Source organism: Rhinopithecus bieti, unplaced genomic scaffold, assembly GCF_001698545.2.
Source record: "Rhinopithecus bieti isolate Rb0 unplaced genomic scaffold, ASM169854v2 scaffold_5341, whole genome shotgun sequence".
NCBI classification, from domain to species: domain Eukaryota; kingdom Metazoa; phylum Chordata; class Mammalia; order Primates; family Cercopithecidae; genus Rhinopithecus; species Rhinopithecus bieti.
The window spans coordinates 1,730,233-1,756,965 of NW_016804835.1; the positions used below are offsets into that span (position 1 = coordinate 1,730,233).

The window sequence follows — 26,733 nt, forward strand, 5'->3', positions numbered from 1 at the left end:
AGGCGCGGCAGTCGTGCGACAGCCGTCACTTACGGCCGGAGCTGTTGGTGCTGGGAGTTGGTGGCGCGGTGTAGGGTTCTAAAGAACGAACGGCTTGGGCGCGGGTAATCAGCTTCCTTTACCCCACTTTCTCACTCATTCTAGGTACTTGGGACTGCCGTAGAGTTTCCAGACTCCATGTAGGCGCCCAGTTGTGGACTGTCCCATTCTGCTGCTCTACTGCTCGGGGTGCTCCCGCGCCCAGGTGGGGGTGAGGGGCGGGGTCGGGGGCTAGGCTGCACTCCATCCTGGCGTCTTCGTGTTGAAATCTCCCAGGTAACTCGCGGCTCTTCTTGTTTTCCAAGACTGGTATCCGGGGACTGTGATTTGCAGGGTCCGCCATGGAGCCGGAGCAGATGCTGGAGGGACAAACGCAGGTATCAGGAGGCCTTCAATTCAGGGTGGTGGTGTTCAGGGAGGCAGCGAGAAAGGGGGGACTTATATCTCTGTGACCGGTGTTTTGTTTTCTAGGTTGCAGAAAATCCTCACTCTGAGTACGGTCTCACAGACAACGTTGAGGTAACTCGTCCAGTTCCTATGCCTCATCTGTGTTGTCTCTTGCGAGCTGGAGAAAACTTGGGATCTGATTTTACTAGGTTACTATGCACAAGGGAAAACTTTGTTATCGTGAACTGAATAGTATCAAGTTATGGGTAGCTTGTTTTATTAGTACTAATGCTTCTTGGTGTACAGACATACAAATTAGGTTTGAGCCAAAGGATTGAACTTTTATTACGAAACACATTCTTGAGGGATACTGTCTAAATCATTTTGCTTGGTGGCTTTTAATCGATCTTTTGGGATGTTGCTACGTAAAAATCGCATATTAAAATTAAGAAACCCTTCGCTGGGCACGATGGCCCACGCCTGTAATCCCAGCACTTTGGGAGGCCGAGGCTGGTGGATCACCTGAGGTCAGGAGTTCCAAACCAGCCTGACCAACATGGTGAAACCCCGTCTCTACTAAAAATATAAAAATTAGCCAGGCATGATGGTGGATGGCTGTAATCCCAGCTATTCGGGTGGCTGAGGGCAGAGAATCGCTTGAATCTGGAAAACTGAGGTTGCAGTGAGCCGAGATCGCGTCACCGCACTGCAGCCTGGGCGACAGAGAGAGACTCCGGCTCAAAAAAGAAAAAAAAGTAAAAAATAAAATTAGGTAATCTGTTGGTCTTTGTAGCAGAATAGTGTGCTGGAGGAGTCAACATTTAATAAGTATTTATTTCTTTTTAGAGTTCAGTAACTCCTGGGCTGAAGTGAGAGGATTGCTGGAGCTGGGGAGGTTGAGGCTGCAGTGAGCTATGATCGCACCACTGCACTCCAGCCTGGGTGTCAGCACGTGACCCTGTCCCTCTTCTCCTCTCCCTGGCCCCCCCCAAAAAGTAAGGCCAGATGCAGTGGTTTACCCCTGTAATCCCAGCACTTTGAGGGCCAGTGTGAGCTGATTACCTGAGGTCAGGAGTTCCAGACCAGTCTGGCCAACATGGTGAAACCTCGTCTCTACTAATCCCAGCTACTCGGAAGGCTGAGGCAGGAGAATCGTGAATCCCTTGAACCCGAGATCATGCCACTGTACTCCATCCTGGGCGACAGAGCGAGATTTTGTCTTAAAAAAAAAAAATTAGTAATACAACGTAATTCTACTGCAAAAATGTCAACCTGCCTAGGTTGAAAATACAGCTCCCAATATACTTTCTGGTGACCTTGAACAAGTTACTGAACTTCTCTGAGCCTTATGGGGCTGAAGATACAGGCAAATTACTTAAGAGTGTGTGTGGCACATAGTAAAACATTAGAAATTTTTTGTTTTGTTTTGTTTTGTTTTTGAGACAGAGTCTTGCTCTGTTGCCCAGGCTGGAGTGCAGTGGTGAGATCTCGGTTCACTGCAAGCCCCGCCTCCCGGGTTCACGCCATTCTCCTGCCTCAGCCTCCCAAGTAGCTGGGACTACAGGCACCCACCACCATGCCCGGCTAATTTTTTGTATTTTTTTTAGTAGAGACGGGGTTTCACTGTGTTAGCCAGCTGGTCTCTATCTCTTGACCTCATGGTCCGCCAGCCTCAGCCTCCCAAAGTGCTGGGATTGTAGGTGTGAGCCACCGTGCCTGGCCAAGGCTAGAAAAAATATTAACAGCTGTTACTATTATTACTGTGGTTAGAAATGCTGTTACTCTCATTTATCCAAACTGAATCACACGTCTTGTTTTTTAATAAAAAGCATACAGGCCAGGTGTGGTGGCTCACACCTGTAATCCCAGCACTTTGGGAGTCTGAGGTGGGTGGATCACTTGAGGTGAGGATTTCAAGCCTGGCCAACATGGTGAAACCCCATCTCTACTAAAAATACAAAAATTAGCCAGGCGTGGTGGCAAGCCCCTGTAATCCCAGCTACTCAGGAGGCTGAGGCAGGAGAATTGCTTGAACCCCGGAGGCAGAGTTGCAGTGAGCCGAGATCGTGCCACTGTACTCCAGCCTGGGCAACAGAGTGAGACTCCATCTCAAAAATAAAAAAGTTGGCTGGGCATGGTGGCTGGTAAACCGCTTAAGCTCAGGAGTTTGAAACCAGCCTACAAACCCTGTCTCTACAAAAAAAAAAAAAAAAAAAAAGGAAAATTAGCTGGGTGTGACGGTAGGTGCCTACAGTCCCAGCTACTAGGGAGACTGAAGCAGGAGGATCACTTGAGCCCGGGAGGCAGAAGCTGCAGTGAGCCCTAATTGCACCACTGCACACCATCCTGAGTGGAGAGAGCAAAACCTTGTCTCAAAAGCAAAAAAAAAAAAAAAGTCACTTTAAAGATATTTAAACAGTACAAAAAAAGGAGAATTTTACATTTATCCACATATTGACCATTTCTGTAGATCTTCATTGTTTTGTGTAGGTCTAGATTTCCATCTTTCCAAAAGGTATTTTCTTCCTGGACAAAGGGCTTCCTTGAACATTTCTTGTAGTTCACTTCTGCTGGTAAGGAATTCTTTCAGCTTCTGAATGTCTGAAAAGTCATTATTTTGCCCTTGTTTTAGAAGATATTTTGCTAGTTGTAGATTACTTCACGGTCTTCTGGCGGACATTGTTTCTGAAAAGAAGCTTGCTATCGTTCCTATCTTTGCTCCTCAATAAATAACGTCTTCTTGCTACTTTTGAGATTTTCTTTATATCAGTGTTTTAAAGTTATTTGGTTGTGGTGTGTCTTGGTGTAGTTTTTTTCTTTTCTTTCTTTCTTTTTTTTTTTTTTTTTGAGATGGAGTCTCGCTCTGTCGCCCAGGCTGGAGTGCAGTGGTGTGGTCTCGGCTCACCTGGGTTCACACCATTCTCCTGCCTCAGCCTCCCAAGTAGGTGGGACTACAGGCACGCCCAGCTAATTTTTTTTGTATTTTTAGTAGAGGAGGTTTCACTGTGTTAGCCAGGATGGTCTTGATCTCCTGACCTCGTGATCCGCCAGCCTCGGCCTCCCAGAGTGCTGGGATTACAGGTGTGAGCTGCCGTGCTCAGCCAGTTTTTTCCTTTTAATGCTTCTGCTTAGGATTCATTGAGCTTCTTGGATCTGTGGTTTAGAATTTTCATCAAATTTGGAAGAATTTCAGCCATTATTTAAAAAAAATATTTTGCCATGGGACGTGACTCATGCCTGTAATCCCAGCTCTTTGGGAGGCCAAGGTGGGAGGATTCCTAGAATCTAGGAGTTTAAGACTAGCCTGGGCAACATAGTGAGACCCCATCTAAAAAAAAAAAAAAGAAAAGAAAAATGCATGCCTATAGTCCCAGCTACTCAGGAGATTGAGGTGGGAGGATTGCTTGAGCCTGGAAGGCCAAGGCTGGAGTGAACCAAGATCATGCCAATGCACTGCAGGGTGGGTGACAGAGTGAGATGCTGTCTCAAAAAAGAAAAAAAAAGATCAGTTTACCTAACTTTTATTCTTTTTCTTTTTTTTTCTCGAGACTGAGTCTTGCTCTATCTCCAGGTTGGAGTGCAATGGCGCGATCTCGGCTTAGTGTAACCTCTGCCTCCCAGGTTGAAGTGATTCTCATGTCTCAGCCTCCTAAGTAGCTGGGATTACAGGCACCCGCTACCATGCCCAGCTAATTTTTGTGTTTTTAGTAGAGGTGGGGTTTCACTGTGTTGGTCAGGCTGGTCTCAAACTGCTGACCTTAAGTGATCTGCCCGCCTCAGCCTCCCAAAGTGCTGGGATTACAGGTGTGAGCCACTGCACCTGGCCTACTTATGCTTTTTTCTGTTGTGAACATATAGAATATATTATACATGGTTTTTTTTTGTTTGTTTGTTTTTTCTTTTAATGAGACAAAGTCTTGCTCTGTCACCAGGCTGGTGTGCAGTGGCGCGATCTCGGCTCACTACAATCTCCGCCTCCCGGGTTCAAGTGATTCCCCTGCCTCAGCTTCCCAAGTAGCTGGGAGCCACCATGCCTGGCTAACTTTTTGTATTTTAGTAGAGATGAGGTTTCACCATGTTGGCCAGGATCGTCTTGATTTCCTGACCTTGTGATCTACCCACCTGAGCCTCCCAAAGTGCTGGGATTACAGGTGTGAGCCACTGTGCCCGGCCAAATGTATTTATTTATTTATTTATTTGTTTATTTGTTTGTTTGTTTGTTTTTAAGACCAAGTCTTGCTCTTTCACCCAGGCTGGGGTAGGGGTACAGTGGCATGATCATAGCTCACTGTAGCCTCAAACTCCTGGTCTTAAATGATCCTCCCACCTCAGCCTCCTGAGCAGTTGGGACTAGAGGTGTGTGCCGCCATGTCCGGCGGGAATACATTATAATTTTTTTTTTTTTTGAGATGGAGTCTCGCTCTGTCACCCAGGCTGGAGTGTAGTGGCGCGCTCTCGGTTCTCTGCAACCTCTGCCTCCCGGGTGCAAGCGTTTCACCTTTTTTTATTTTTATTTTTTGAGATGGAGTTTTGCTCTTGTCGCCTAGGCTGGAAGTGGCACAATCTTGGGTCAGTGCAACCTCCACCTCCTGGGTTCAAGTGATTCTCCTGCCTCAGCCTCCCGAGTAGCTGGAATTACTGGCATGTGCCACCATGCCTGCCTAATTTTTGTATTTTCAGTAGAGACGGGGTTTTACCGCGTTGGCCAGGATGGTCTCAAACTCGTGACCTAAGGTGATCCACCTGCCTTGGCCTCCCAAAGTGTTGGGATTACACGTGTGAGCCACCACGGCTGGCGTATTATGAGATTTTCTCCCCCTGTGTCACTGGAACACAAACTGTTTGCAGCCTGTGTGAGCTGCAAGGATTGTTCCTCCTGGTGTAATATAGTTTAGATATTTGTCCCTTCCAAGTCTCATGTTGAAATGTGACCCCCAATGTTGGAAGTGGGGCCTAGTGGGAGGTGTTTGGGTCATGGGGGCAGATCCCTCATGACTGGCATGGTGCCATCTTTTGGTAATGAGTCAGTTCTTACTCTATTAGTTACCATGAGATCTGATTGTTAAAAAGAGCCTGGCACCTACTCCTTTCTCTCTTGCTCCCTCTCTTGTTATATGACACACCCGTTCCCCTTCCGTCTCTGTCATGATTCATTGCTCCCTGAAGCCCTCACCAGAAGCAGATGCTGGTGCCATGCTTGGGTAGCTTGCAGAACTGTGGCCAAATAAACCTCTCTTCTTTATAAAATTACCCACCCTCAGGTATTTCTTTATAGCAATGCAAATGGACTAACACAAGATGGTTGTTTCCCTGGCCTTGGGTAGTTGACTTATAGCCATCTATTGATAAGTATTCACCTGAAGCCTGGAAGGCAATATCTTTAGTCTTTTTCTGTGCAGTTCTTGTCTCCACACACCTTTCTTCTCTTCAGTGCTCTGCTTTGCAAATTTTAGTTGTTTTGGTCTCCCAGAATTTTCAACTCTGTCTTCTCAACTCAGGGAGACTACTGGGCTCTGTTCACATTCTCTCTCCCTACATTGCATCCTGTAAGTTCTCCAGGCAGAAAGCAGGAAGCTGGGACAGTCATAGTACTCACCTCATTTCTCCTCTTTTTGTGATGACTGTTCTGCACTGTCTTACCAGCTCATTGTTTGTTTGTGGTAGTTTGGATATACCTATTTTTAGATTAGTTCAAGATTTTGACTTAAGTGAAATTGAGCATCACAATTGGCACATAGTAGATAATTCGTAAATGTTCAAATGAAATAAATGGGAGGATTTGGTTAAGAAATTTATTACAGGAGTTATAGGAGTTGCTTAGGCATTGCTCTTTTTTTTTTTTTTGTTTTGAGACGGAGTTTTGCTCTTGTTGCCTGGGCTGGAGTGCGATGGTGCGGTCTCAGCTCACCGTAACCTCCGCCTCCCAGGTTCAAGTGATTCTGCTGCCTTAGCCTCCCAAATAGCTGGGATTACAGGCATGTGCCACCACACCCGGCTAGTTTTGTATTTTTAATAGAGTTGCGTTTTCTCCATGTTGACTAGGCTGTTCTTGAACTCCTGACCTCAGGTGATCTGCCTGCCTTGGCCTCCCAAAGTATTGGGATTACAGGCATGAGTCACCACAGCCAGCCGCACTGCTCTTTCTTATTGGCTTTCTTATTGTAGGCATTATAATGTCATGTAACTTGCAAGTTAAAATATTTTTTTCTTTTTTTGAAATGGAGCCTTGCTCTGTCGCCCAGGCTGGACAGGCAATTCTCCTGCCTCAGCCTCCTGAGTCCTGGGATTACAGGTACATGCCACCACGCCTGGTTAATTTTTGTATTTCTAATAAGAGGCAGGGTTTCACCATGTTGGGCGGGTTGGTCTTGAACTCCTGACCTCAGGTGATCCACCTGCCTTGGCCTCCCAAAGTACTGGGATTACAGGTGTGAGCCACCGCGCCCTGCCAAACTGTTTTTTAAAAATTATTATTATTTTTTTGAGATGGAGTCTCACTCTGTCACCCAGGCTAGAGTGCAGTTGCACAATCTCAGCTCACTGCAACCTCTACCTCCAGGGTTCAAGCAATTCTCCTGCCTCAGCCTCCTGAGTAGCTGGGATTATGGGTGCCTGCCACCACGCCCAGCTAATTTTGTATTTTAGTAGAGATGGGGTTTCACCATGTTGGTCAGGCTGGTCTCGAACTCCTGACCTTGTGATCCACCTGCCTCGGCCTCCTAAAGTGCTGGGATTACAGGCGTGAACCGCTGTGCCCGGCCTAAAATTATTTTCTAAAAAATAGTAACAGGGTCTCACTATGTTGCTCAAGCTGGTCTCAAACTCCTGCGCTCAAGCAGTCCTCCTGCCTTGGCTTCCCAAAGTACTGGGATTACAGATGTGAGCCACTGCTCCTGGTCCCGAGTAGTTTTTATTGTATACGTATACTGTGGAAGTTAGGACTGTTTTTAGGAAATACATTGTGAGATTTTGAAGTTTGTCACATTGTCTTTGTTGTGATCAACGTGAAGTTTTGAACATAGTGGATTTTGATTTAGGGGATGAAAATTCATTCAAGATGATACTGTCAGTTTTCAGAAATAATGAAGTTGTATAGTCTTTTCTGCAATGGAAAGCTGACTTTTACAAAGGCTCAGTTAGAATTTCTGAAGTGATGGTGTGCTAATTATCTGTTGAAATTTACTAATGAAAAATAAAATTTTCAGTCCATGGACAAAATAAATAGTATTTTATAGATTAAAAAACTTTGTATTTAATAGAAAATTACCTTTAATTCCAAAATTAGATTGAAAAATCATAAGCAGAAGTTGTCTGACATAGTTATGGGAAGTGTCTTTGGAAACCATGCTATATATGTTACAGATAATGTGATTAAAGGTTTTTTCTCACTTTTACCAAAATAAAATTAAAAGTAGAAAAAGTTTTCTTTGTCGACTCTTTTATATCTAGTTTGAGTATGATTGAAGCAAAAGTTTATTTAGATGAAAGTGCTCTTGGGAATACTGTTTTGTCCTTTTAGAGCCGTTTCTTCTTCTTATTTTTTTTGTCTCTTTCATTTTTATTTTTTTTATTGTTTTGAGATGGAGTCTTGCTCTGTCAAAAGCAAGACTCCCAGGCTGGAGTGCAGTGGTGCAATCTTGGCTCACTGCAACCTCCGCCTCCCGGGATCAAGCGATTCTCTTGCCTCAGCTTTTCAAGTAGCTGGAATTACAGGCCTACGCCACCACGCCTGGCTAATTTTGTAATTTTAGTAGAGATGGGGTTTCACCATGTTGGTCAGGCTGGTCTTGAACTCTGGACTCAGCCGATCCCCTTGCTTCGGCCTCCCAAAGTGCTGGGAATACAGGTGTGAGCTACCACATCCAGCTCCCATTTTAAATACCTAAAATTTTTTTAAAAAATCAACCTTTTTTTTTTTTTGAGACAGAGTCCCACTCTGTCGCCCAGGCTGGAGTGCAATGACCCGATCTCAGCTCACTGCAAGCTCCGCCTCCCGGGTTCAGGCGATTCTCTTGCCTCAGCCTTCTGAGTAGCTGGTATTACAGGCGCGCACTACTACGCCTGGCTAATTTTTGTATTTTTAGTAGAGACGGGGTTTCACCATGTTGGTCATGCTGGTCTTGAACTCCTGACCGCGTGATCCACCTGCCTGGGCCTCCCCGAGTGCTGGGATTACAGGCGTGAGCCACCGTGCCCGGCCTTTTTTTTTCCTTTTTGAGACGGAATCCTGCTGTGTTACCCAGGCTGCAGTGCAGTGGCATGACCTCAGCTCACTGCAACCTCTGCCTCCCGGGTACAAGTGATTTTCGTGCTTCAATTTCCTAAGTAGCTGGGATTACAGGTGTGCACCACCATGCCTGTCTAGTTCTTTTTTAATTTTTATTTTTTGAGATGGAGTCTTTCTCTGTCACCCATGCTGGAGTCTAGTGGTGTGATCTTGGCTCATTGCAAACTTCACTTCCCGGGTTCAAGCGATTCTTCTGCCTCAGCCTCCTGAGTAACTGGGAGTACAGGTGCGCACTACCACGCCCAGCTAATTTTTGTATTATTAGTAGAGATGGGGTTTCGCCATATTGGTCAGGCTGTCTTGAACTCCTGAGTCGTGGTCGGCCTGCCTTGGCCTCCGAAAGTGCTGGGATTACAGGTGTCAGCCACCGCGCAAGCCGCAAAATTTTTTAATATATTAGTTTTAAAAATGTAAGTGTGATGGAGGCAATAAGTTACTTTTTAATGCTCTGAATGTCAGCCCGAATCTATTTGATAGCTCCAAAATTTGGGAGTTGTGAAGAATGAAATATAACTTATTATTTTTTAAACTTCATTTATTTATAATTATTTTTATTTATTTATTTATTCTTTTTTTTTTTGAGACGGAGTCTCGCTCCGTCACCCAGGCTGGAGTGAAATGGCGCGATCTCGGCTCACTGCAAGCTCCGCCTCCCGGGTTCACGCCATTCTCCCACCTCAGCCTTGCGAGTAGCTAGGACTGCAGGTGCCTGCCACCACGCCCGGCTAATTTTTTGTATTTTTAATAGAGACGGGGTTTCACCGTGTTAGCCAGGATGGTCTCGATCTCCTGATCTCGTGATCTGCCCACCTTGGCCTCCCAAAGTGCTGGGATTACAGGCGTGATCCCCCATGCCCGGCCTGGTTTTTGTATTTTTGGTAAAGACTGGATTTTGCAGTTGCCCAGGCTGGATGTATTTCTTTACAAAAGAAACATAAAGGGAAAAGCATTCTCATTGTGATAAATACAGGGTAACCATAAAAATGACAACAGTGAATACAAGACAATGATAATAAATTTTAGCTCTATTCTCTTGAGTGTATAAGCCTTGGACCCTGAAGCTTGCTGTCTCTGCTGTGACCAGCTTTCTTACTATGATTGGGTGCTGTTTGGTGTCATGTCCAGTCTTTTTTGGGAACACACTCTAAGAAGATACTTACATGAAAAAGAGAAAAAGGATTTGTGTTTACTCCTACAAAGTCAGAAGGAAAGGGAGACATGACATTAGAAGAATGAGATAATGTGGTGCTTTTGGAGAGAAAGAGCTTGAATGAGATTGAAAGATGGGTCTGAATTTATTTTGGGCAGAGAAGTTTGTGGTCTAGTACCATCTTTCTAGTCATTGATTTGCCTTTTCTGTTAGTGTCATATTTCCATTAGTTTTGTTTAGCACTCAAAATAACATTTATTTGAAATGTTCATGCACTTTTTTTTGAATTCACTAGAGGATAGTAGAAAATGAGAAGATTAATGCAGAAAAGTCATCAAAGCAGAAGGTAGATCTCCAGTCTTTGCCAACTCGTGCCTACCTGGATCAGACAGTTGTGCCTATCTTATTACAGGGACTTGCTGTGCTTGCAAAGGAAAGGTAAGATAATTGTGTCCACAAAAGGAGTTAGTAAAGAAAGCAAAATAGATTCCCCTATATGAAATATCATTAGTTATGTATAGCAACATTTTTCTGTGTGATTTATGGATGTTAAAGTTTTTAAGAAAGTACTTAGCCATAATCTCATAATTCAGACATTTAAATTTTTTCCCACCAGTCTTAGATCATATGCATATTTGTAAAGATTTGTGATCATGACATGCTTGTAATTTTGAATCTTCTTTTTACTTATTGTGACATAACATTTTTCTTTGTCTCTCCATAGTCTTCATGATTATAATTTTTTATTATTATTATTGTTATTTTGAGACAGAGTCTCACTCTGTTGCCCAGGCTGGAGTACAGTGGTGTGATCTCTGTTCACTGCAACCTCTGCCTCCTGGTTTCAAGTGATTCTTGTGTCTCAGCCTCCTGGGTAGCTGGGACTACAGGTGTGTGCCACTACGCCTGGCTAATTTTTGTATTTTTCATAAAGATGGGGTTTCACCATGTTGGCCAGGCTGGTCTTGAACTCCTGACCTCAAGTGATCTGCCCGCCTCAGCCTCCCAAAGTGCTGGGATTACAGGCATGAGCCACTGCACCCGGCCTATTATTATTTTTTGAGATAGAATCTTGCTCTGTGTCCCTGGCTAGAGTGCAGTGGTGCAACCCCGGCTCACTGCAACTTCCACCTCACTGGGTTCAAGCGATTCTCCTACCTCAGTCTCCCGAGTAGCTGGGATTACAGGCACCTGCCACCATGCCTGGCTGGTTATTGTATTTTTAGTAGAGACAAGGTTTGGAGTCTCGCTCTGTCGCCAGGCTGGAGTGCAGTGGCGCGATCATGGCTCACTGCAACCTCCATCTCATGGGTTCAAGCGATTCTGCCTTAGCTTCCCGAGCAGCTCAGGGACCCAGTACCACGCCCGGTTAGTTTTTGTATTTTTAGCAGTGATGGGGTTTCACCGTGTTGGCCAGAATGATCTCGATCTCTTGACCTTGTGATCTGCCCATCTCGGCCTCCCAAAGTGCTGGCATTACAGGAGTGAGCCACTGAGGCTGGCCTTAAATTTTCTTAATAGTAAGAGTACAATTATTTCTCTTTCTTTAACATATTTTCCCCAGTATTTCTCACCTAAATTCTTTTTTGTGTAAGCAAATCTAATAAGAAAATTGGTTTTGCAAGTTAGATTAGTCAACATTTATTAGGTGCATATTCTGTTTTATTCAAAGAATAATAATAAACATTATAATAGCAAACTGACATAACTTGATAAAGAACTTGATGGAATTATGTCTCTTCTCAGCCAGGTGTGGTGGTGTATGCCTTAGCCCGCACTGCTTGGGAGGCCGAGGTGGGAGGATCGCTTGGGCTTGGGCCCAGGAGTTTGAGGCTGCAGTGAGCTGTGATCGCACCACTGCACTCCAGCGTGGGTGACAGAGTGAGACCCTGCCTCAGAAAAAAAAAAAAAGGAAATATATCTTTTCTTATAGTAAAAGTGAGTTATTAACTTAGAATAGATAATTTGTTTATATAAAAATTATATGAATGAGCAGTAAATATTTGTTTTTGATGGCTATATTTGTAAATTACTATTTATGACTGTGAGCTGTATCTTGGCTCTACTATCAACAATTAAAATATGGGTATCTTGGCTGGTCTGAAGGTAGTGAGTTAACTCGATTGTTGATAGTCTTACAGATCAAGCTCCTTATTCTACTCCTTTTTTTTTTTTGAGACAGAGTTTTGTATTTGTCACCAGGGCTGGAATGCAGTGGCATGATCTCGGGTCACTGCAACCTCCACCTCCTGGGTTCAAGCAGTTCTCTTGCCTCAGCCTCCTGAGTAGCTGGGATTATAGGTGCCTGTCAGCACACCCAGCTAATTTTTGTATTTTTAGGAGAGATGGGGTTTCACCATGTTGGCCAGGCTGGTCTCGAACTCCTGACCTCAGGTGATCCACTGCGCCCAGCCTGTTTTTGTTTTGTTTTGTTTTGTTTTGAGACAGAGTCTTTGTTGCCCAGGCTCGAATGCAGTGGCACAATCTCAGGTCACTGCAGTCTCTGATTCCCAGTTCAAATGATTTTCCTGCCTCAGCCTCCCGAATAGCTGGGACTACCGGTGTGTGCCACCACACATGACTAATTTTTGTATTTTCAGTAGAGACGGGGTTTCACCATGTTGGCCAGGCTGGTCTCTAACTCCTGACCCCAGGTGATTGGCCTGGCCTCCCAAACTGCTGGGATTATAGGCGTGAGCCACCGCGCCTGGCCCTTATTCCCGTATTCTACTCTTTCCCCGCCTTCTCGCTACTGCACTTGACTAGTCTTAAAAAAAAAAAAAAAGGCAAAAAAGGAAAAAAAAAAGGTATCTTTTCTATTTTTTTGTTTTTCCTCTAGGGAAGACTAATATATTAGAAATTTAAAATATTACTGTATTTATTTATTTATTTATTTTTTGAGACTGAGTCTTGCTATGTTGCCCAGGCTGGAGTGCAGTGGCACAATGTTGGCTCACTGCAACCTCCGCCTCCTGGGTTCAAGCAATTCTTCTGCTTCAGCCTCCAGAGTAGCTAGAACTACCGGTGCCTGCCATTACGCCTGGCTAATTTTTGTATTTTTAGTAGAGATGTGGTTTTACCATGTTGATCAGGCTGGTCTGGAACTCCTGACTTCAGGTGATCCACCTGCCTCGACCTTCCGAAGTGTTGGGATTACAGGCATGAACCATTATGCCTGGCCTCCAAATACTACTTTAAATGCTAGAAAAACATTTGAAAAAATTTTTAAGTTCAAGCTCCTAAATACATTAAATTTTTTTTTTAATTGTTAATTTTTTTGAGACAGGGTCTCGCTCTATCATCCAGGCTGAAGTGCAGTGGCGAGATCACCACTCACTGCAGCCTCAGCCTTCTGGGCTTAAGCAATCCTCTCATCTCCGCGTCCTGAGTAGGTGGGACTGCAGGTGTGTGCCACTATGCCAGGCTAATTTTTTTTTTTTTTTTTTTTTTGAGACGGAGTCTAGCTCTGTCGCCCAGGCTGGAGTGCAGTGGCTGGATCTCAGCTCACTGCAAGCTCCGCCTCCCGGGTTCACGCCATTCTCCTGCCTCAGCCTCCCGAGTAGCTGGGACTACAGGCGCCTGCCACCTCACCCAGCTAGTTTTTTGTATTTTTTAGTAGAGACGGGGTTTCACAGTGTTAGCCAGGATGGTCTCGATCTCCTGACCTCGTGATCCGCCCGTCTCGGCCTCCCAAAGCGCTGGGTTACAGGCTTGAGCCACCGCGCCCGGCCTGCCAGGCTAATTTTTAAGCTTTTTTGAAGAGTTGGGGTCTTACTATCTTGCCCAGGCTTGGAAGTGATCCTCCTTGGATTCCCAGAGTCCTGGGATTACAGGCGTGAGCTACTGCGTCTGGCCAGTAAATATATTTTTTGTAAAAAAAAAAAAAGTTTCTTTTTTTGACATGGAGTCTTGTTCTGTTGCCCCAGCTGGAGTACAGTGGGGACAATCATGCCTTACTGCAGCCTCAAAACTCCCAAGCTCAAGCGATCTTTCCACCTAACCCTCCTGAGTAGCTGTGACTACAGGTGTGTGCCACCACGCCTGGCTGATGTTTTGTATTTTCTGTAGAGACAGGGTTTCGTCATGTTGCCCAGGTTGATTTTGAACTCTTGGGCTCAAGCTGTCTGCCCGCCTTGGCCTTCCAAAGTGTGAGGAGTATGAGCATGAGCTACCATGCCCGGCCCAAGTATGTTTTTTTTTTTCAAGACGGAGTCTTGTTCTGTTGCGGCAGGCTGGAGTACAGTGGCTTGATCTTGGCTCACTGCAACCTCTGCCTTTGGGGTTCAAGTGATTCTCATGCCTCATCCTCCCTAGTAGCTGGGACTACAGGCATGCACCACCACGCCTGGCTAATTTTTTGTATTTTTAGTGGAGACAGGGTTTCACCATGGTGGCCAGGCTGCTCTCGAACTCCTGACCTTGTGATCTGCCCGCCTTGACCTCCTAAAGTGTCAGGATTACAGGTGTGAGCCACCGCCGTACCCGGCCAAATACATTTTTTTTTTTTTTTTTTTGAGACAGAGTCTTGCTCTGTCGCCTAGGCTGGAGTGCAGTGGTGCGATCTCGGCTCACTGCAGCCTCCACCTCCCGGGTTCAAGTGATTCTCCTGCCTCAACCTCCTGGTAGCTGGGATTACAGGCGCGCACCACCACGACCGGCTAATTTTTGTATTTTTAGTAGAGATGGAGTTTCACCATGTTGGTCAGGATTGTCTCAAACTCCTGACCTCGTGATCCACCCGCCTCGGCTTCCCAAAGTGCTGGGATTACAGGCATGAGCCATTGTGCCTGGCCCCAAATACATTTTTTAAGTAAAGAGTTCTGGTAAAATAATTCATCGTGTGAACCCTAAATACTACGTGAAAAATCTTGTCTATTTGTAGACAGCTCTTAGGGCTGTTTAAAGTGCTCTGGGAATGTTTTGAGATTATTGTAAACACATTTTCAATATGCCTTTCCATAGTAGAGTTGAAAATAGATGTCTCCCCAGTTTTTCATCTTTGGACTTGTATTGTCAGCAAGAATAATTTACATAGAAGTGTTAATATGAAATATCTCCTCTTAGTTTTATAAATGTGTTTATCTTCTTAGGTGCACTGTAGTTGTATTAAATAGTATTAGAATTATTGATTTTAAGTATTTGAAGAAAGAAAGAAGTAGCTTTTAGAAAAGAAACATAACCTACTTATCTGTATTAGTGTTGCTTCTTTGACTAGTCACTTGAGTTCATCTACATGTCTTAGTGATGCTACATCCACTGTCCTATTTTTGTTCTTTTATTGAAGGATATTACACAGAATATTACACATATCATAGGTATACAGCTTGATGAATTTTCACAAACTAAACATACCTGTGTAGCTTGCAGTCAGATCAAGAAACTGAATACTGCCAGCATCTCAGAAGCCATCCATGTGACCCCTTCAAGTCATTATTCTCTCTGGGGTAATGATCATCCCATTGTCAATACATTTTTTAAACATGTTTTAAAATTGAGTTCATAACCAGATTTAAGCCATACAAAAATTTCAGTCTCATTAAACTATTTTGTTGGCTAATTAATTTGCTTATCTCGTTTATTTTATTTACTACAAATGTCCTTTGACTGTGAAATGAAAATTAAACTTAAAAAGATGAGTTTTCATTATGGAACAATATGTTTAAATTAACACATCTAGGAAATATATTTCTAAACTTTGGATTTCTTTTCCCTTACAGACCACCAAATCCCATTGAATTTCTAGCATCTTATCTTTTAAAAAACAAGGCACAGTTTGAAGATCGAAACTGACTTAATGGGAAGAACAGAAAAATTTAGTTGCTACTGTAGATTTACATGATTAAGAGGCAGCTTTAATTTCCATGATTATCCCCCCTTTTTGGATGTATAAGAACCTTCCGGACAACAGAACCTATTTCTGGAATTGCAGAAGAGAACATATTTCCCTTATTTTGATTTAATCACCATAAACCATACCTATTTAATGAGTGTATTCTGTGCAATTTTTTCTCAGATTGTCTTTAACTTTGTTTTTAAAATGACCTTCAAAATAAACTGTCAAAACACCATTATTTTAAAGTAGTTTTTGTTTTGTATGACACATATTTTACATGATTGTTTCATGAATTTCTCTTTTTCTTCTGTCTTCAAATGCTGCAGAGTTTTACAACAGAGAGAAAATACAGCAGTCAAGTATAATGTAAAAAATTCAGCAAATTTTTCTCAGCATTGTTTCTGGACCTTTCTGAGGGTGGGATCTGGGCGTCTTCAATGGCTTAACAAGTATCACAGGTGATTCTAATGTACAATAAAGTTGGAGTACTAATAAAAGCATTGCAAAGGGGATACAATATCCTCTAATGTTGTCAACATTTATAGTAATAGCTATAATTTATTGCATTCCTACTAAGTTTCAGGCATAGTACTTTTTTACTTAAATGATCTCTGATATGGCAGCTCTGCAAAGTAGACATTATTATTCCCATTTTGCAGATGAGGAAACAGACTTGGAGAGGTTAAGTGACATGCTCAAGACAACACTGCTGGTAAGTTTTTGAATGGGAATTCAAATCCAGTTCTACCAATGTGTTGCTGAATTTCATTGCTTCTCTTTGCAATAAAAAGCAGCAGCCAGTTCTTTTGGGGATCTATTCTCATTGTCCCCTGTGAAGAAATGGAGATAGCTCACTAGCTCAGAAAATAGAGAAACTACCATAAGAGAGCCAGGAAAAAACATCCACTAGAGCAGTGGTTCTCAAAGAGGAGTGATTATCTCTCCCCACCCCCATTTCCCCAGAGAACATTTGTTGATATCTGGACACATTTTGGTTGTCATGACTGGAATAAGGTGGGGTTCTTGAACTCCTGACCTTGTGATCCACGTCTTGGCCTCCCAAAATGCTGGGATTACAGGCGTGAGCCACCATGCCCAGCTAGGTGGGGTTCTACTGGCATCTAGTACGTATAGATGCTGCTAAAACATCTTAATGAATAGGACAGCCTGCATGCCCATCTTCTCCCTCCCCAAGAATTATCTAGCTTAAAATGTCAGTGCCAAAGTTGAAAAACCCTGCATTAGAAGCCTATTAAAGTCGTATGTCTCCAAGCTAAACTTGTTAAGGCCTTTGCAAAGTTAGAAATTTAACGCTGATTGGCTGGGTGCGGTGGCTCACGCCTGGAATCCCAGCACTTTGGGAGGCCGAGGTGGGTGGATCACAAGGTCAGGAGTTCGAGACCACCCTGGTCAATATGGTGAAACCCCGTCTCTACTAAAAATACAAAAATTAGCTGGGCGTGGTGGCACGTTCCTGTAGTTCCAGCTACTCGGGAGGCTGATCGGGAGGCTGAGGCAGAAGACTTGCTTGAACCTGGGAGGCGGAGGTTGCAGTGAGCCAAGATCGTGCCACTGCACTCCAATCTGGGCGACAGAGCGAGAATCTGTCTCAAAAAAAAAAAAAATGCTGATTAGGTATGCCTTATAGTTTTCTTTAATACAGGAAATACTTATTTTAGTAGAACTGACACTTGTGGGAGGTGCTGTTTTTGGTTCACATCTGCAGATCTATATATTTGAATAGGAAAAACCTGGACATACTGGGATCTTCTTATATAGTAGTTTTTGTAAGTATTCTATCAAATTTATTTTGGTTATTTGGCTAACTCATAAGTTAATCCACCCAAGTCTTTTTAGTGATTTTTTAACATCTGAGTAGTAATTGGGTAATTTTTTTTTTTTTTTAGACAAGGTCTCGCTCTGTCGCCCAGGCTTGAGTGCAATGTGATCTTGGCTCACTGCAGCCTCCAGCTCCCAGGCTTGATTCTCCTGTATCAGTCTCCTGAGTAGCTGAGATTACAGGTGCATGCCACTGTCCCCAGCAAATTTTTGTATTTTTAGTAGAGACAGGGTTTCACTATGGTGGCCAGGCTGGTCTTGAACTCCTGACATCAGGTGATCTGCCCACCTCAGCCTCCCAAAGTGCTGGGATTATGGGTGTGAGCCACAACGCCCATAATTGGGTAATCTTACTAAGAGATCAATAATCTTCTAGCAGTTTGTTTACTGATGATTCTCATCAGAGCTACTTGGGGGAACTTTCCAAATATAAGTATAAACAATATAAACATAAAAATCAATATAAAAATACAAGATTTGTACATAATATAAGTATTATATATGTGTTAAGGGGCTTCTAAAGCTGTCACCTGGTGAACATGACCCATGGGACAGAGCCTTTTTTGTTGTTCTTTTTGCGATGGAGTCTTGCTCTGTTGCCCAGGCTGGAGTGCAGTGGTACAGTCTCGGCTCACTGCAACCTCCGCCTCCTGGGTTCAAGCGATTCTCCTGTCTCAGTCCCCCCAGTAGCTGGGATTACAGGTGTGTGCCACCTTGCCTGGCTGCTTTTTGTATTTTTAGTAGAGACAGGGTTTTACCATGTTGGCCAGGCTGGACTTGAACTCTTGACCTCGGGTGATCCGCCCGCCTTGGCCTCCCAAAGTGCTGGAATTATAGGTGTGAGCCACTGTGTCCGGCCTGACAAAAATCTTTAAGGCATTCTGATACCTCTGGTTAAGGACCACTTAGAAGATATTCTAGTTTTGGAAGTGTAAATATGCAATACTTGGCCTAGCGGTAAGGGCTGAGAATAGAAATGTCTTTTTATTAATTTTTTTAGATGGAGTCTTGCTCTGTCGCCCAGGCTGGAGTGCAGTGGCTTGCTGCAACCTCTGCCTCGCAGGTTCAAACAATTCTCCTGCCTCAGCCTCCCGAGTAGTTAGGACTTCAGGCGCATGCTACTACACCCGGCTAATTTTTTGTATTTTCCTACAGACGGGGTTTCAGCGTGTTGCCCAGGACGGTCGCAAACTCCTGAGCTCAGGCAATCTGTTCCGCCTCGGCCTCCCAACATGCTGGGATTACAGGCGTGAGCCACCACGCCTGGCCAATTTTTTTTTTTTTTTTTAAGCGGTGAGGTCTCACTATGTTGCCCAGATGGTCTCAAACTCCTGACCTCATGTGATCCTGCTGCCTTGGCCTCCCAAAATGCTGGGATTACAGGTGCAAGCCACTGTGCCTGGCAAGGAATGTCTTTTCCTGGCAGTCCACATAATGCTTACTTGAGTACTTATGTGCCAGGCAGCATGCTAAATATTTACATGAGTTGTCATTTAATCCTTGAACCTGTGAGGTGATTTAAGTTTAAAAAATTATCCCTATTTTTTGTTTATTTTAAAAATCGCTTTATCAAGGTATAATTGAACAAAAAGCTGTATATATTTAATATATACAACTTGATTACTTTGGATATAACTATAGATCACTGAAACCATAACTACCATCAAGGTCATAAACATATTCCTCACCCCTCAAAGTTTGGGGTAGGTTTAATTTTAATTTTAATACTTTATTTATTTAGAGATGAGGTCTTGCTCTGTCACCCAGGTTGGAGTGCAATGGCATGGCCATAGCTTACTGCAACCTTGAAGTTCTAGGCTCAAGTGAGCTTCTTGCCTTAGCCTTCTGAGTAGCTGGGACCATAGGTATACTGCTGAACCTGGCTGATTTTTTTTTAAGCTTTTGCAGAGACGAGTTCTCATTGTGTTGACCAGGCTAGTCTTGAACTCGAACTCCTGACCTCAAGCTATCTACCTGCCAGAACTTCCCACAGTGCTGGGATTATAGGTGTGAGAGCCACTGCGCCCAGCCTATTTATTTGTTTTTGAGACGGGGTCTTGCTCTGTCACCCAGGCTGGAGCCCGGTGGTGAGAGCATAGCTTACTCCCGGGCTCAAGTCATCTTCTCGCGTCAGCCTTCTGAGCAGGTGGGACTACAGGTACACACCACCACGACCAGCTAGTTTAACACTTCATTTATAGATGAAGAAACATTTGAATAATTTCCTTAAAGTTACAGAGGAATTAAGTTTTTGGCAGGGATTCAAACCCATCTCTCTCTCTCTCTCTCTCTCTCTCTCTCTCTGTGTGTGTGTGTGGTTTTTTTTTTTTTTTTGAGACAGAGTTTCGCTCTTTTTGCCCAGGCTGGAGTGCAATGGCACAATCTCGGCTCACTGCAACCTCCGCCTCTTGCGTTCAAGCAATTCTCCTGCCTCAGCCTCCCTAGAAGCTAGGATTACAGGCGCACACCACCACACCCAGCTAACTTTGTATTTTTAGTAGAGATGGGGTTTCACCATGTTGGCCAGGCTGGTCTCGAACTCCTAACCTCCAGTAATCCACGTGCCTTGGCCTCCCAAAGTGTTGGGATTACAGGCGTGAGACACCACACCTAGCTGAGAGTTTCTTAAAGAGTGTAGCCCAGTAGCGTCAAGAGTTCAGTTTATTCATGGGCATTATTCAGTGTTATTTTACTGAGGGAATGGAGAGCTCCACTTACTCTCATAAATTGGTTAAATGGAAGTCAGTTTAGAAAGTTACTACTATATGGCTGGGCACTGTGGCTCACGCCTGTAATCGTAGCACTTCGGGAAACTGAGGTGGGTGGATCACCTGATGTCAGGAGTTTGAGACAAGCCTGGCCAACATGGTGAAACCCTGCCTCTACCCAAAATACAAAAGTTAGCTGGGCATGGTGGTCAACACCTGTAATCCCAGCTACTCGGGAGGCTGAGGCAGGAGAATTGCTTGAACCCAGGAGGCTGAGGCTGCAGTGAACCGAGATCGCGCCACTGCACTCCAGCCTGGGTGACAGAGCGATACTCTGTCTCAAAAAAAAACAACAAAAAAGAAAGTTACTATTATACTTTGGTGTCATATATTATATATAACTGAAAAGCATATAAACAGTTCCTAACCTTTGACCATTTAATGCAGACGTTGTTTAGTAAATAAATACAAAAATTGAGTAAAACCTACTGTATCCCTTAAGAGTGAGTTCATAAATTACGTTGGTGGGTGGGTTAGTTGGGAGGATCAGTAGAGTGAATTAGGAATAGATTCCTGGAGGAAATAGAAACCTTGAATTGAAAAAAAAAAAAAAAAAGGGAGAAGAGTGGGTTGGATAGAAGGAGATCATTTACCTAGTTCTGATGCACCTAAAGGAAGAATATTGAACTTTTATTTAAACGTCATTTAGGAGAAGGTACAGTGGGATTTTAAGATGGATAACTTCCTGTTAGAAGCGACGGAATTGTTTTAGGAGGAGCATACAAAACTGTAGCCAGGTATTTTCCTAGACTGGATTCCAAAATGGCATTACCAATTGGAGGCCTGATGACGTATCATCAGACTGGAAAAATGAGGCACAAAAGATGAACCTGTGAGTGGCTATAACCGAAAATCCATTTATTAAAATAAAATCTCTGGGTGTAAATTAGCAAAGAAGAAAAGTAATAAAATAGTGGAAAATAGGTCACCAGTGATAAAAGGGTAGTTGGTAACGAATAATTGTTTTTTAAAAAACCTTGCCAGCCTTTGGCTGGGCATGATGGCTCACACTTGTAATCCCAGCACTTTGCGAGGCCAAGGCAGGCGGATCACCAGAGGTCAGGAGTTCGAGACCAGCCTGGCCAATATGGTAAAACCCCATCTCTACTAAAAATACAAAAATTAGCCAGGCATGGTGGTGCGTGCCTATAATCCCAGCTACCGGAGGCTGAGGCAGGAGAATTGCTGGATCCTGAGAGGCTGTGGAGGCTACAGTGAGCTGAGATTGTGCCATTGTACTCCCTGGGCAACAGAGCGAGACTGTCTCAAAACAAAATAAAACAAAAACAACTTTGCCAGTCTTTAACAAAGCTTTGTGTGTGTGTGTGTGTGTTTTTTTTTTTTTGGAGACAAGGTCTTGCTTTGTCAGCCTGGACTGCAGTGGCACAATCATAGGTCACTGCAGCCTTGAACTCCTGGGCTCAAGCAATTCTCCTGCCTCAGCCTCCTGAGTAGCTTGTACTACAGGGTGAGGTACTACAGGGGCATGACACTATGTCAGGCTAATTTGTTTTATTTTTAGTAGAGATGAAATCTTGCTGTGTTGCCCAGGCTGGTCTTCAACTCTTGAACTGAAGTGATCCTCCTGCCTTGGCCTCCCCAAATTTTGGGATTATAGATGTGAGCCACTGCACCTGGCTCCTTATATCTTTTGACTCTGTCATTCCATTTCTGACAATCCTAAATATTAATAAACATGGAAAAAAGGGCCAGGCACGGTGGGTCACGCCTGTAATCTCAGCACTTTGGGAGGCCGAGGCAGGCGGATCGAGGTCAGGAGATCGAGACCATCCTGGCTAACACAATGAAACCCCGTCTCTACTAAACATACAAAAAATTAGTCGGGCGTGGTGGCGGGCGCCTGTAGTCCCAGCTACTCCGGAGGCTGAGGCAGGAGAGTGGCGTGAACCCAGAAGGCAGAGTTTGCAGTGAGTGAGATCGTGCCACTGCACTCCAGCCTGGGCAATTAGAGCGAGACTGTATCTAAAAAAAATAAATAAATAAAAATAAAAAAATATGGAAAAAAGCTCTGCATAAAAAATTGTATTACGAAACATTAGAAATGAATAAATTTTTATCTGACAGGAATTATTAAATATCTAATATACTTAGTCCAGTGTTCAGATACACAGTATTTAATAAATGTTGTTTATTAAGTTTGGTTTTCTAAGGTAGACAGGGACAAAGTTGACTGATACTAGGTTAGAACACCAGTTTTAGTTGAAATCAAAAGACCTTCTCTGTGTTAAACTCTACTCTTGATTTGTTCAAAAGGCTGTTAACTATTGTAAAATATTTTTCTGATCTACAGGGCTTTCAGTGTTAGGGTGCTTCTAAAGCTGTCAGTTGTGGATAAGTAGAATCTAAAAATGGTCAGTTTAATATTGCCGTGTAGATTCAAAATCAAGCCTAAAGATGTAAAAATAGAGTTTTTTGTTTTTTTTTGGTATGTAGTATATGTATATGGCACAAAATACAAAAGATACACAAAGACATACATTGGAAAGGTTAAATCCTTTTTCCATCCTTCCACCTCAGCCACCCAGTTACTTCTAGAAGTTATTACCTTCTAGAAGTATTCCGTGCATATGCAAGTATATGAAGTTACAAGTATTCATTCCTATACAAATGGAAGCATACTTTATACATTCTGTAATTTGCTTTTTTCACTTTTTTGAAACTCTTTCCATACTAGTATATAGTGCCATTTCATTCTTCTTCTTCTTCTTTTTTTTTTTTTTTTTAAAGATGGGGTCTCACTCTGTTGCCCAGCCTGGAGTGCAGTGGTGTGATCATAGCTCATTGCAGTCTTAGACTCCTGGGCTTAAGCAATCTTCCCGCTTCAGCCTTCCAAGTAGCTGAGGCCATAGGCATGTGCCACTGTGCCTGGCTACGTTTTAACATTTGTTTTTAGTTTTTTTTTTTTTTTTTTTGTCTTGCTATGTTGCCCAGGCTGGTCTTGAACTCCTGACCTCAAGTGATCCTCCTGCCTCAACCTTCCAAAGTGCTGGGATTATAGGCATGAGCCACTGTGCCCAGCCACTTCATTCTTTTTAATGGGTGCATATGTATATCCTAGTTTAACAAGTTTTTCACATTGATGGACATTGTGGTTTTTTCTAGTCGTTTGCTACTACTGAGTGCTGCATAAATATTGGAAATGCCGTTTTCTTTCTTTTTTTTTTTTGAGACAGAGTCTTGCTCTTGTCACCTAGACTGGAGTGCAACGGCACGATTTCAGCTCACCGCAACCTCTGCCTCCCAGGTTCAAGCGATTCTCCTGCCTCAGCCTCCCGAGTAGCTGGGATTACAGGCACCAGCCACCACGCCTGTCTATTTTTGTATTTTCAGTAGAGACGGGGTTTTGCCGTATTGGCCAGGCTGGTCTCAAACTCCTGACCTTGTGATCCGCCCGCCTCAGCATCCCAAAGTGCTGGGATTACAGGCAGAAGCCACGGTGCCTGGCCTTCCTTCTTATTTCTTGAAGTGTTAGCTTCATAAGGATTGTCTGTTAATAAAGGTTTCCTCCTTGCTTCCTACTATGAATAATGCTTATGGAGTGTCAAACGAAAATCACTAGTGGATATAATGGAAATTGTTGATAGTAACATGAGAATTGTACAGTATTGTCAAATAAGCTTCTCCTAAAATACAAAGTATTTGCATTATATGAATTTTCCTTAATTTAGGGGAGGTGAATAAATTAATAGTTTCAACTTCTTTCAAGAGTGTACTTGAGTAAGGTAGCTAGAATAAAGTGGACAGGGGAATAATTGTGCCATATATTGAGAGAATCCTAGAGATACAACATAGTATCTGCTAACCTTTCAGTTCAGTTGCATTGTGGTCTTTATTCAGTTTGACCAGCAAAAAAATTTCAGTAGAGCATTTTAATAGGGAGAAAGCTGAATTTTAAATTAGATTACTAGTTTGGAATGAGACCTAGAACTGTTGCTAGGAGTAGAGGATAATAATCAGAACAAATATTTATAAAGAACAGCTTATGAAGCATTTTAACGTACCTTAATCATTCTCACAGCAAGCCTGTGAGTTAGATATTACTCCTGTTTGCATTTGACAGATAACACTGAGGCTAGAAAAGGTTAAAGTACTAGATGCCCATGGTCACACAGCTGATGAGTGACTCAAATCTGACTTTCTAATTTGAAGGGCCTGAAATACTAAGCTTTCTTTGTTTAATTGTATCCAATCTCTCCGCCCCTTCTTTTCCATAGAAACAAAATCAGCAATAAATAACCACAAGAACCATCATCATATAAGCACTTAGGGCAGTTTCCTTTTCTTGAAACTTACAACAAAAAGTTTACATTTCATCAGTGATCACTGAGTTTTGGTACTCTCAGAACAGTACCATGTAATCAGAGCTCCAGCCTTATTTTTTGTTACCTCTAAAGTAGTGGCTTTGGCCCGGCTGTAGTGGCTCATGCCTGTAATCCCAGCACTTTGGGAGGCTGAGGCGGGTGGATCACCTGAGGTCAGGAATTCAAGACCACCCTGGCCAACATAGTGAAACTCCATCTCTACTAAAAATACAAAAATTAGCTGGGGATGGTGGCGGTCACTTGTAATCCCAGCTACTCTGGAGGCTGAGGCAAGAGAATCGCTTGAACTCAGGAAGTGGAGGTTGCAGTGAGCCGAGATCAAGCCACTGCACTCCAGCCTGGGTGACAGGGCGAGACTCTGTCTCAAAAAAAAAAAAAAAAAAAAAAAGAAAAGAAAGAGGTTTTGGCTACATGGTATGTCCATTTTTTGGTTGCATATGATGTTTTGTGCAAGTTGGTGGAGAGGGTAAAATTTGAGTAAACAAATATGCAGTGGAGATTTTAACCTAATTAGAAAAAGGTATGAAAGTTAGAAGTGTTCCAGTAATTGAATAGGCTTTAGGACAGGGATACTGCACAAAATCTTTGGGCCCTAAATTTGGAGAAGGTGGAAGGAGGAGAGGAAACAGAATAGTGCTTTAAAAAGTAAACTTGAATATTAGACAGCCAGTCATCTACTCTGGAATCTGTCAGGGGCTTGTTTAGTATGAAACTCAGATATAATTTTTTTTTCTTTTCTTTTTTGAGACAGGGTCTTGCTGCGCACGTTGCCTAGGTTGGAATGCAGTGGCGTGATCATGGCTCACTGTAGCCTTGACCTCCTAGGCTCAAGTGATCTTCCTGCCTCCGCCTACCAAGTAGCTAGGACCACAGGCGAAGCCACCACACCCGAAAAATTAAAAAATAAAAATTTATAGAAACAGGGTTTCCTATATTCCCCAGGCTGGTCTCGAACTCTTGGCCTCAAGCAATCCTACTGCCTAAGACCCCCTAAGTGCTGGGATTATAGGCAGGAGGTACCATGTCCATGCAGTTACAAACATAGTGTTTGCCCCAAAACTTTCATTGGATGTATGCAACTTTCTCTTCCTCTATTCCTACTTTTGCAATGGTGTACTCTGTAACACTAACATTTCCTCAGAGGTCCAAGATAGCCTCCTTTGCTGTGATTCTTACACAGTTGTAAAAAAATTATTTGCTCCTGACATTTATGTGCAATACTGGGATTTATAAGATGACAAGGGTTAAAATAGTATTTGTTGTATGCTTACCCTGTCAGGCTGTTCACATTCAGCAGCTCTTATAATCCTAGGTACATTCCTTGAGTGTCCCCATTTTACAGTTGAGGGTAACTGAGGCTAGTTATATCAAGCACTTTAGTTAGCGAGATAAGACATGCACCTATATAAATATAACATGAAACAAGAGAAATGGTTACAGTGTCAAAGCCACCGTTAGGTGGTAAGGGTGACCCTGTGAGGCAAAAACTAGCAGTTGCAGGACCACAGGCACACTTTACCATGTGCCTGCTTCTACAGATGAACTTCCCGGCGTGGCCACCCTAGGAATGAGACCTTGGGGGTGCGAATCCATGAAACATGCCTGTGTATGTTGGATACCCGCGGGACTGTCCTCGTGGAAAGCCGCATCCGGGAGCCCTAGGTGCTCTCCATTTGAGGAAGTTGGCTGGGGGAGGGGGCTTGCCTTGCGGCTGCGTCCTGCTCCCCGTGCCCTGCCCCCACCTCCCAGCCTCTGCTGCCGCTAAACCCCGGAGAGCGGAGCGTGCACGTTGAGATTCCTCGGCGGGCTAGGCAGCGGTGCTGGGCATGCTCAGTGGGCAGGACCCGTTAGAGTGGCGAGTAAGGAAGCGTTGGCTCTTCTCCGGGTCTGCCTTCCCCGGTTCAGGCCCCGGCCCTGGGCTTTTGTGTGCGCGTAGCTGCAGCCGCCGCTGCCTCCTCGCGGGGCTGCCCGACCCCAGATGCCGTCAGGCCTGTCCAGTTTCCGCCGTTAACCTCGCCGCGCGGCCGGGAGGAGGAGCGGGGCGGGGCCGGCGGCGGGCGGCCGGGCTGGAGGGCCCTGCCGGGGGT

General features: G+C 43.8%; 2 protein-coding genes across 9 annotated transcripts in view; both read left to right on the top strand.

Annotated features, from left to right (window-relative positions):
* Positions 1–25,795, top strand: DPY30 (dpy-30 histone methyltransferase complex regulatory subunit). 8 transcript variants are annotated; one of them, XM_017870644.1, is made up of 7 exons: positions 1–104; positions 345–416; positions 511–558; positions 10,159–10,301; positions 16,023–16,154; positions 16,356–16,408; positions 25,398–25,566. In XM_017870644.1, the coding sequence occupies exons 2-6, from the start codon at positions 381–383 to the stop codon at positions 16,357–16,359; spliced, it is 363 nt and encodes a 120-aa protein (XP_017726133.1). In that variant the 5' UTR covers positions 1–104; positions 345–380; the 3' UTR covers positions 16,360–16,408; positions 25,398–25,566. The 8 variants fall into 8 exon arrangements, with proteins under 8 accessions (XP_017726133.1, XP_017726141.1, XP_017726134.1 ...); XM_017870652.1 differs by lacking the exon at positions 16,023–16,154 and having other exon boundaries at positions 25,398–25,795; XM_017870646.1 differs by lacking the exon at positions 25,398–25,566 and having other exon boundaries at positions 17–104; positions 316–416; positions 16,356–16,992.
* Positions 25,796–26,244: 449 nt separating this feature from the next.
* Positions 26,245–26,733, top strand: part of LOC108528675 (protein MEMO1-like) — a 97,516-nt gene continuing 97,027 nt past the window's right edge. The window contains exons 1-2 of the mRNA XM_017870611.1: positions 26,245–26,327; positions 26,423–26,505. Coding sequence (XP_017726100.1) covers positions 26,245–26,327; positions 26,423–26,505 — 166 coding nt within the window. The remainder of the gene's footprint in view (positions 26,328–26,422; positions 26,506–26,733) is intronic.